The following is an 11604-nucleotide window of genomic DNA, read 5'->3' as shown; positions in this document are numbered from 1 at the left end:
CTGAGACTTCCAAGAGGGGTCCCAATTAACATCAACTGTGACAATGTAGACACTTGTCCACTAGGAATTAGACTGACAAACTCATTTCACATAGAACGCACAGCCTCTAAATTGTGAATTACTGTGGGCCACTGCCATCCTAGGCTGGAATCAAAATAGCTTTTTCCACAGTACGCATTTATCTAATAATAAATTTACTACTTTGGCAGCAGCGGTGGGAGTACTAGTGTAGACAATGCACTGGCCCCCTGAAGCATTTTAAGTATTGTATTATGTGGACCTGCTCTGAGCAGGATTAGATTATGTTTAGAAAACACGAATCGTGCCTGAAGCCATATCTATAAAAGCTCTGACCATTGCTACCAGAAGGTGAAGCTGACTTGAGAGTACTAACAGTGAGAAAAGTTTGGCAAGAAAACATAGTGTAGATATACAACCCTCCAGTGACCTAGACACAAAAAGCAGAAAATCATATTCCTATCACATTTTGCTTGCTATAAACATTGTTACCAAACAATCACTCCTGTATTCCCAGACATTTTCTTCCTTTTAAAAAACAGTTTCACATGAATAAAGGCAAGAAAACATTTCTGATTGTTAAACTGTGAGTAGTATTGGTTATTGACTTGTAAACTGATGTGTGGTGTATGAACAGAATGTCCAGAATTACAGTCACTTTCATTTGCACTTTATCACCACAAAATATTTATACTGTATGCCTTACAGAAAACAAATAGTATGCAACATACTTGAAATATGGTAACAGCATACAATTAGTTACTTGGATTTTAACTCAGGGAATTTGATCACAGCTGAAAAATGTAGTGTAACAATACTATTCTTCCCTATATGCAATATGCAAAAAATTGAGTTTGGAAATTTAAGTTAGCGTGTGTCCACAAGACCTCTAGTTCATTTCAAAGTATTTCCTTTCTTGATCATTTTATACTATGAAATGCATAAAATAACTTTGCAACATAATGTACTAAATGCTTCGAATTTAATATTCTACATTCATACCAAAAACAATTAACAGTTTTTACAAATAGTGTTATTTACTAAATTACACTCTTCTACAACAGTGGAATCCATGTACATATGCCAACATTAAATGGAATTTCAAAAATAAAAGAGTACTTGACTACCGCATATACTCTATTAAAACCAAGACAGACTTTAACATTCTCTTTTCTATGAGAGACAAATTATTCAGCTTTCCAGAAGTACATGCAGGAGAGAGGAATAGAAAAGAAATCTCCTGCCACCTTCAGGCTGAGGCATCAGGAAGAAAATGAGCTTTGGACCTGCAGCTATATATATATATAAATATATTTTCCGAATCCAGCCAGTTGAATGTTTCTCAGACACAAAGAGAGCCTAATATAAGATATGAATGAATTTTTTAAAACAATTTTCTTGTGTTTTTCATATCAAGGCCTTTTTTAGGTGTCTGACTGTGGACATTGTACTTTATAATATACATATTGAAGTGACCAGTATTTTTAATAGTTGCAACAGGGGCAATAGGGACAACTCTGTTGTGAAGTTGGTCAGTTGTATGAAGACTGAAGAAAAAATGATTCTGCCTGCTACTATTCATAGCAAAATTAGCATGAGGTGAAAAAAAAAAAAACTTAGAGTGAAATAAAACTCAAGAAAAACTTAAAGGAGACATTTTCCTTCTCTGCTCCTAAAAATGGATACATGCTGCTTTCGCTGAAGGTAAGTACCGAACTGAAGCCAGGCAGCTGCTGTAACACATACTGTTATTGCCCATCTGCCTGTAAAACCCAGCAGACTGGGGAAGGAGGTTAAAACCGATATAAGTGAAGATTACACAGAAATCTTTGAAAGCCAAGTGAAAGTAGTTAAGAGTCAAGTGAACGAACTTAAAGAAACCCAGTTTTTTTTTAAACATTGTGGTAGGACCATTGATTTTAGGCTGGAGAATAAGATATCAGCTCTCCAGCCTAAAATCAACGTTCCTACCACCTGGATGAAATCTGAGAACCATGGGTCAACCTCAGTCAGATAATCAAAGATAGCTCTCATTAGAAGCAGAGTTCTCTATTTTGCACATAAGTTTCAATATTTGCAATTACAGATAGAATTCTCTGAAGTTCTGATGACCCAAACTCATTTTCATTTCAGAAATCAAAGGTAATAGCCACAAAGAAACTATGTTGTGGAAGACAGTGCACTGCTGTAAGACTTTCGAAAAACATTCAGTGATCCTTATATTGTTGTCTTCTAAGCCTCCTTTGTACTTTATTTGGGCTTAATTACACTATATTAATAATGTATAGTGCTACAGTAGGCATATTCCAGCTGGTAACACTAAACACTTATATACAGAGGCACCAATAGCAAGTATGGCCAGGGCACACATTTTTCCAATCCTAAAGCTAGATGGTGGCAAACTCTGGTAGCAGTCTCCTCCAGAACATCAATGTAGCAATCTTTTCAGTTTGGACTACGCCTTAGTTTTCGTCTCTGGAAAAATCAATTTCCTTGGGATGCTTTCAATAATACTTGCTATCTTTGTTGTGCCTATATGCATTGAACTGATAGACACGGACAAAATGTCTATAAAATTAAGTGAACAGAAATCATTTAGGAGAACTTGCGCCTGTTGGTCACAGAAAGCAAAGCACTACAACACCCTATCTAAAGTCAGATAACAGTTTTTCTAGTCCTTCATGGATACAGAAAGATTTTTTTAAAAACACTTTCGTATTACATTCAAAATTTACACGCAAAGAAATCAAGACATTCAAAGAATGAGCTTTCTATAGTGTAATATGGTAGATAGTATTTTTGAAGGAAACAAACTTTTGAACAGCCTGACTTGTTGGCATTTAAAATCTCAGCTTTAACTGTTTGTTAGAGAAACTGTAGAGAGATACACTCTTTTCATTCACATTTCACACAGGAAGACAAACCAAGAAATGTGAAACTGCTCTCCATATATCAAGAAATGTGAAACCACAAGGCAGGTTGAGGACTCTGAAGGAGTGACAGCAACAAAGTATCAGTAGTGGGATTCATAGACGGAATACACTAAAAATAACTAGCGGGAAGTAGTTTGAACTGAAGGGCAGTGGCCAAGTAATTTGTAGGAAAGGAAAAGAGGTTGAATAAGAGAGTTAGTGTAATTAAGGTGTCCAACATGTTACAGATATTAGCTATCACTGAAAAGTCTATCCTGAGGAAGAGAAAATATAACCAATTTAGGACACTGTGGAGAGAAGCAAGAAGTAGTGGTAAACATAAGAAGTATGATGTGAGCTTAACAGACAATCATGTTTGTAAAGAGGTCTGAGCTGGAAGTGTACCAGTTATTCTTAACAGGAAATGTTTACGGATATTACTAAGTTTGACAGGCAAGTGAAAAGCTTAGAATTCTACTTAAGAATACTGGCAAGTGACATGAAAAGGGGCATGAGGCAATAGGAATGTTGGTAAAGAATGACATTGATCCTGCTGAATCAGTCATCTAATGTACCGCAGTTTTACACCACAATCTGTGCTGCAATTTAGGACAAAATATATGATTCTAAGTTGTTCACAAAACTTGTCATTACAAAACTTAGATAAGGACAATGATGTTAACAGTAAAAGAAATGGAGAAAGATAGGAACTTAGCAGTTAAGGAGCAGACACTGGTAGAGTTTAGAGTGACAGATCTGAAAGATCCCATTTTGGAAACAGTTTTGCACCTGGAGGGGACAAAGTGTACACTTGGCCAGAAGCTATTTTAGTTTTAAACCTTAAAAGTGAATAAATATGCATGATACACAAGGTGGAAGATGGGACCATCTTAGATGCATATAATAGATTTTAAATGCTCAGTAAATACAAAGAACAAAATGCAGACTTGCACTAAAAGTTTTCAGAATAGATTTGTCTAGATTTTCCAATGTCTGAAAATTCTAATGCAAAACATGATTTTAGAGAATCTTCAATCTTAGACAAAAATGGCCAAATTTAAATTGAGAAGAGAAAAAAGACAAAAGATGCCAGATGTACTTACAGATTTTATGAAAATAGAATAGTATCAGTTATTAGCAAGAGGCATAATAAAAATCGAGTTTTGCTGGGCCATACAGAATGCCACTGATGCTTAGTAGTTACAAAAGCCTTAGGCCTTTATTTGGGAATGTACTTAAGCATGTGCCTAACTTTAAGCAAATGAGTAGTTCCACTGAAGTCAGTGGAACTATCTTCATGGTTAAAGTTAGGCATAGGCTGCTTACTTAAGTATATTCCTGAATCAGGGCCTAAGGAAACATGAATTAGAAGGGGTTTTTTGTTTGTGTAGAAATTCTACTCTTCTCCATCAAAGTCATTTCTCTCCTTTTGGAATAAATTATCCAATACACACAGAGGATAGCCCATAATCCTAGTTGCATGCCTTCATCAAGACATAAACCACTTTAAGGTACAAAAGATTCCAAGACATTGTTTTATGTTCCCCCTTAAATCCCACAAATGTAACTGGCTATACTAAGAAGTCATGACTTATGGGGATAATCAGATTGTTGGAGAGAAAATATAAGAAATAGCAAAAGATAGTACTTTCACTAGCTGAAAAGAATATCACTATGCTGCAATGCAGTATGTTGGGGTTTGCAACCATATTGTTTAGTATTTATGCAATCTATTTGGTTGACAGCATTCACAGACAAAATATCGACCAATGTTTGCGAATGATAGCAAACCTAAAGACATGGCAAATAACTATAAACACTGCAAACAGATTCAGAAAGTATTGGATAGTCAAGGTAACTGAGCAATAACACGTGTACAAGAATGATACATAAGAAGCAATACATTAAAATGGAAAATAAATATTAAATTGACCAATTATGGCATGTATGCTAACCAAAACCAGAATGTGGGTTTTATACTGAGAGATCTGTAAAGCTACCTACTCAAAATGGGCTGAATTAAAAAAAAGGCAAACAGGATGCTAGCGTGCAACAACAGAAATAGAATACAAATCAAAAGAAACATTCTTTTGTATAAGATGCATTGATTAGACCACTCTAAAATGATTCATTCAGTTATTGTTACCCTTTCACTGAGTTTATGAGTGGCATACAGAGAGTTTCGTGCCCCAAAGAGTGAGAGACAGGACAACCTGTGTAAGTTCACATCACTACAGAACAGAATGTAAAATTATCTAAAATTTTAACCAAATTATGAAGAGTTTTGAGAAAGTGAAATGAGAAACTATTCATACTAGAGAAGGTATTAAAAAAACAACAAGGCATCAGACAACTAAAAATCAGGAAATTAAGAAGAGATGTTGGATTAAGGCTGAAGTGTTTTGTGTAATAATAGTACACAGAACAATTTTGCTAAGCAGGGCCAGAAGAGTTAAAATAAAAATGTAAAGGTTTGCTCAGCCAAGTGACTATATCTGTCCACAATTCTTCATGTGTGAGCTAAATAATTACAAGAGTCATGAATAATGTAGTGTATTCATGTTTTTGTTCCAGTTTAAAAATTCCATTCATTCCCTCACCTCAAACTCAGTTTCTCTGTCTTTGGTGTAATCTTCACCAATAAACACACAATACAGGTCAGAACCCTAGTTATACAACGCTAGTATGGAAAAGTACATCATTATAGGCTTTAAACAATAAGTTGTAAGATTCTGATCAGTTTCATGGTCCCATGATATGTTTAGCAGCCTGTAAATAGGTGTTTTAAATAATTATTATTCTAAAACAGAATCATCATTTGCTGTGACCTCGCCAGACCATTTAAAAGGTTAACTAATTTACTTTGGTAGATAATGCCAGCTAACAGTGTCTGCAGACTACAGGAAGCCATGATATACTTAAGTTCAATTCACAATGAATGACACCTAGATGTAGTTACGTTTGGAAATTAACATGTAGACCTTAGCACATAAATATTAACCATGAAATGCAGATTTAAGCCTTTTCCTGCATTGCAAAAGGATATCACATCCTTCACAAAACTAGGTACAACTATGAAACATGGTCATCTGTTCATGATTAAAATAAAATAGTAATGTAAAATATTTTAACAGTGTGTTAAATATATTCACATGATCACCAGCGCTATTTCAAATGGCCACTATTGCAATCACACACTATTATGTACATAACTTTTATGCCACAAAAGTTTGCAAATTGAGTTTTCACAGACTAGCCAATTTTACCAGACATAAATAATCTTGTACCAATTTTAGGCCTTTTAAAATGAATTAAGTGTCCTAAATATTTTTGCTCCTCTGCAAAATTAAAAAAAATCCTAAAAAGTCAGTGCAAATTGAATCATTGAACCTGTTCACCAGGGTAGATTCCTATTAAACTGAGGATAAACAATGTTTAAGAGATTAAAGGAAGAAGCTTATAACGTTGTCAACTGCATTTAGCAGAGGTGAGAAGAGATTAGGAATCAGAAGTTCTGGGTCCTATAGTAGTGCCTTCTGGGAGTAAGTATGTGGTTGTGGTGGCGGTGGTTGTTGACTGCCTGCTGGTGGAGGCAGAGTTGAAGATGCTAAGTTATAGTTTGGCACCTGGGACACATTAGTTCCAGCATTCTGGTAAGCAGCAACATCAACAGCAGCAGGAGGTGGACTGTACATTGAAGCCTGGTTGGAATATGTGTTTCCAGGAACAGAGCTGACCATTGCACTGAGAGAAAGGGAAATGAAAAGTTGTATAAGAAAGAAGGTAGGAAACAAGTCAATAGGACTGCAAAATTAATGCAAGTTTTTTTAGATGTATTATATATATGCATGAAAAGCACCTCTCCTGGGCTCAATTTTAAAGAAAATCTTGAAGATGTGCCACACCCCCAAGCTTCATATTCATAAATTTAACTCTGGATTATAAATCTATGCTTTTATTTTCAACTGTATATAAACACATGATTCAAGTCCTATTTCTATTCTGTTAACAAAAAGTTACATATTGTAACTGGTAATATACATTATGCAAAGAATGCAAAAGCTTTACCAACACATATATTTTTCACACCACATCTTCTAATAATAAGTATTTTAAGTAAGGAAAAATGAATACTTTAAAATAACTCATGGCAGACATCTTTCCCAACCTACTTTAAAACAAAGTCACTGCAGAAAGCCAAAAATTCATCCTTTTCTTGAAGTTAATTTAAGTCCAGCTGAAACTTTTGACCTTATAGGCGGCTCCCTAGATACTTTCTCTACAGAGACCCACTCCCAATCCCCTTGTATCTGGGTAAACGTACAAGCTTCGCTGAGTCTGCGAAATCTATGTAACCCTTTTCCAATATGATCAGTACCTGCCAACATAGCAATGTATTTGAAGCAAAGGAAGGGCAATCATCCTTAATGGCACTCATCATACTTCATGTTTTAGAAAGTACTAGAAACCAGTCAGAGCAGCAGGACACGTGCATGAAGCTGCCTTGCATGTTGTATATATTCAGTGAACATGGTTATTTGGAACCCAGCCATGCCCATGGTTTCTTCATATTGTTCTTGTGTAAAGAGCACAAGATACAATAGGTGTTTCACAATCAAAGAATGTTTTGTGTACAAATTTCATACAATTGCTAAAAATACTTTTGTTATCTAAACATCAGTAAATACACACTGGAAGTGACAGCACTGTGGAGTTCAGTCAATTATGACTAAAATAAAGGTTGTCCAGAACCAGATTTCCCCTTAAAAGTCAGTCCTAGTTATTTAGGATGAAATTTAAGTTTATTTAGAATAGGTAAATATTAAAATTACTTAGCATAAGATGTCTGAGCTGGCTGACTAGGCAGTCCTGAGCTTGCCGATTGAGGAACTGTGCCTTGGTTGAGAGAAGGAAGTTGCTCTTGGGGAAGATTATAGCCTTGAATATGGCCCATCTGCACACTCCCTGCCACCAGATATGTACTACTTTGAGGCTGCCCTGGGTAAACCTTAAAAAAATAAACAAAAGATGGTCTTAGATAAAATACCAGAACATGTTATTGCTACTTAGTTAATTGCTAAGTTCAGAATCTAAAGAAAAGTCTCTCAAGCCTTTGCCCACAAAAAGCTGTGTATTTAAAAGCAACTTCGCTAATTTGCACTGTGCCATGATGTTCTAATAAACAGTGGAGAGTACTAGGATTGTACCATAAATTTTCTCTTTCTCAAAAGGAAAAAGACTCCAATACTCTAGGAATTTCAAATACTCTAGGAATTGTTTGAGACACTGTATACCAAACAGGACAGTCATTAAATTTAAAAAATATATAGTTTTAGTTGTAGTAATTCAAAATATTACTGTAGTTTTTTCCTTCTGAATAAAAGTTCAAAATTTCAACTATCAGAGAACAGACAGTGTAGGGGAATTGTGGTCTAGCAATATGGTGCTGGCTTTCCTTTGTATCCAGCTGCTAATCGAAAATTCAAAGATAATATTTTTAGCTAACATTTTCATGTAAGTAACTGCTGAGGCTGTCATTGGGATGTTATGTGAATGGGAGGGAAGGTGGTCTGCTACAGAAAATTCAATCTGGAAATAAGCATAGCTTTACCGAGTATAATTAGCCAACAGAACAGTTTACCAAATATTAGGTTCTCCATCTCTTGATGTCCTTATATCAAGACTAGATGCTACTGCCAAGAAGCATGCAGATGTACCTTAAGCGTACTGCAACCCATGTACTTCTGTAATTTAAGAACAACTCCTATACAGGGTTTTGGGTAAGGAAGATAATAGAAGAAGTTGTTTGTGATGGAAAGGACATATGGTTGAACTTAAACTTTACTGTGGCTGATTACTTTTTGGCTTGAATGTGTGAAGGAACTGCTGGCTTTCCTTTTGCTCATTTTCTTTTCACACCGGCACCAAGGGCACAGGATAAGCACTTTTTTTGTAAATTTTATAAATTGAAACAAACAAAACAGAGCTAAATTAAGTCAGAGTCTGTGCTAGAAAATCTTTTCAAAGCCTGCAACTGAACATGAACAAGTTTCAAGAGTCTCTTTATTTTTTTCTTTTACATAAACAGTGTTTTGTTTAAATACAACTATAATTTGTATTTGACTGCTAATGCTGGAAACGTAGTACGGTTTAGATCTGGAGACAACAAAACATCCTCACCTCAGGAAAAAAATATGAGATTAAGTTAACTGGTCTAAAGGTAACTAGGGAAAATAAGGGAGAGGCTGCAGATTCTGTCCATAGAACAGTACCAAAGAATATAGATAAGGGTCACTTGCTTGCATAGAATATACACTCAAACAATAGGGCTTCCAAGATTCTGTGATCTGCTGCTTTAAAAAGTTACTGTATAGTCATTTTACTGCTGTAAGACAATTTTTTCTCATAGCAGCTAACTTTGTACAATGATTAGTCATAGTGCATCACTGATAACTTACAAGGCAACTTAGCCATAATCAGCTCAATAAAAACTCAATATCTTCCAGGTCTTTAAAATCAAATATGTACCTGAGAGCCAGAAACACCAGAAGATTGCATATAATAATGTTGGTTTGGTAGTTTTGCATACATGGAATACATTGGGTCTTCGTTCATCAACTTGGTATATAATGAAAGAGCCTCCATGACCTTAACATTGAGCTCTGAAAGTTCTGAATGTTTCCTGGAATAATTAATAATATTTTAATATAAACTGAAGTTCCCTTTTATAGAAATATCTTCATATATCATCTATTATATCATATGGCTTACTGTACATTTTAGATATTTATAATGAACTGTGTAATACAGTGGATCTGTACATGATGAGGTACCATAGCAAACTACTCTTACTACATGGGAAGTGATGCCTAGACAGACTGATCAAGTGTCATAACTATGATTAGTAGTCACAAATATTAATTCTTCATCAAATAGACAAGCAAGACATTTTAATGTTACTCCTGAGTATAGGCAGGAGATACAATATTTCAGCATTCTAAAGTTAGCAAAAGAAATCATTCACACTAAAAGTACTAGCACTTCTTTGAGAGAAAACCCCTCAGTCATCTTCCCAGGAGGGACACCGCTTTTATTTATATTACCATACTGCCCAGGAGCCATAAACATGGAGCAGGACTTTATTAACTACTTGTACTTTCTCTGGCACGTACTATATTGAAATTATTGATGGCAAACTATAATGTAAATGATTGGTACTTTTGCTATTATTTCAAAAGAGTCTGAGCCTTAATAATCAGTATCAGCACATATATGTACTTTCTTACCTGTCAATATCTTCCAGCTTTTCATCAATGAGAGGTCCCATTTGGTGGCATATTGCTAGGAAAGAATTAAATATATATAATCAGAATCACGAAGGTATCAGTTGTTTGTACAGAAAATCAGAAAGTAATCATGGTTGTAAGTGCTTTAAAAAAAAAAAAAAGGTACCTGAAATATTTAAACATCAAAAGAAATTTTTAAGATCATAAATACAATTTAACTTGTGATTCATAAAAGCTAGAGTAAAAGTTGGTTATGTACCTTTTTTATTACAGATTAAGGCCTAGCTTCTCCAAGTTAGATTTTGCAAACTGGGAAGCAACAGAACCCAGCATAAATCCCCCACTTCCCCTTACATTTTTGAGGAAGTGGAATAACTCAAGAAGCTTTTGCAGTTCTCACTGTTCCTTCAAAGTACTGCAATCTTGGAATTTGTATCAATAAAGCAATTCTGATGATGGTCAATAGATATTAGTAGACTGTTGCAAAAAAACAAAAACAAAACCTAGCTCTTTGAAGGGTTCATGTTTAGTTATTCCACCTGGAAGCAGGCAGGGCACACCCTGACTGTTTTGTAGAAGCAATGCACACATTGCTCTATCCAAGGACAAGGGCTAGATATGAACCATGAGAACTTGATTGTTGGGACAGTGACTGTGGGAAGCTTTCTTAGCCTGGGCTCAAGGCCTGAGAACCAGGATTGTAGTAGATAAAAGATGGTAAATAAGTATATTAATCAACGTCATACATTCCTTTGTGTATCTTTTTGCGGTAACAGTGTGTAATGCTTAGGGGGGAGAAATATAATAAAAGGAGAAGGTGGAAGGCGGGGGGCAGAACAGCCCATCTCAGCTGACCAGCCTGCTTGCTTGCATAAAGCTGTGTTCTGTCTCATCATTGAACTGCCCCAGCTCTTATTTTTCACTAGATCTCAAAAGCAGTTTTCACAGAAGGTAAATATCATTATCATCATTTTAGAAATGAAGAAAATGAGGAACAGAGAGGTGAAGTCACTTGCCCAAGGTAACCGAGCAGGCCAGTGACAGAAAAAAATTAGTCATTAACCTCTAGCCTCTGACTTCTATAAATATACCAAGTTATTTTTGCAAGTTTAAAAAAGAATGGCTACCTACAGTAACCATGGTTCTTCAAGATGTGTTGTACGTATGGATTCCACTCTTGGTGCAAACGAGCCCTTTATGCACAAGACTGGGATCTTGGCTAGCAGTGTTCACTGGCGCCAGGCCTGCATCCTGTGTGGCTCAAGCCTATTCCTCCCCCAAACTGAGGGCATAAAGCAGGGCAGGCCCAGTCCCTGAGTTTCTCCACCCATACAGAATCCCAGAGGAGTACAAATCCATAAGTAGTGGGGAAGGAGGGCGAGTCATGG

General features: G+C 35.8%; 1 protein-coding gene across 9 annotated transcripts in view; it reads right to left on the bottom strand.

The window, feature by feature from the left end:
- Positions 1 to 672: 672 nt before the first annotated feature.
- The window catches only part of STAM (signal transducing adaptor molecule), an 81542-nt gene continuing 70610 nt past the window's right edge, over positions 673 to 11604 (bottom strand). For all 9 annotated transcript variants that reach the window (XM_073334139.2, XM_073334140.2, XM_073334143.1 and 6 more), the window contains 4 exons: positions 10217 to 10271; positions 9459 to 9612; positions 7763 to 7938; positions 673 to 6674 (listed from right to left, as the gene is read on the bottom strand). In XM_073334139.2, coding sequence (XP_073190240.1) covers positions 6452 to 6674; positions 7763 to 7938; positions 9459 to 9612; positions 10217 to 10271 — 608 coding nt within the window. In that variant the 3' untranslated portion in view covers positions 673 to 6451. The remainder of the gene's footprint in view (positions 6675 to 7762; positions 7939 to 9458; positions 9613 to 10216; positions 10272 to 11604) is intronic.

Source organism: Lepidochelys kempii, chromosome 2 (assembly GCF_965140285.1).
Source record: "Lepidochelys kempii isolate rLepKem1 chromosome 2, rLepKem1.hap1, whole genome shotgun sequence".
NCBI lineage: Eukaryota > Metazoa > Chordata > Testudines > Cheloniidae > Lepidochelys > Lepidochelys kempii.
Note: the sequence above shows the minus strand (reverse complement) of the source record. Positions and strands in the feature narration are given on the sequence as shown.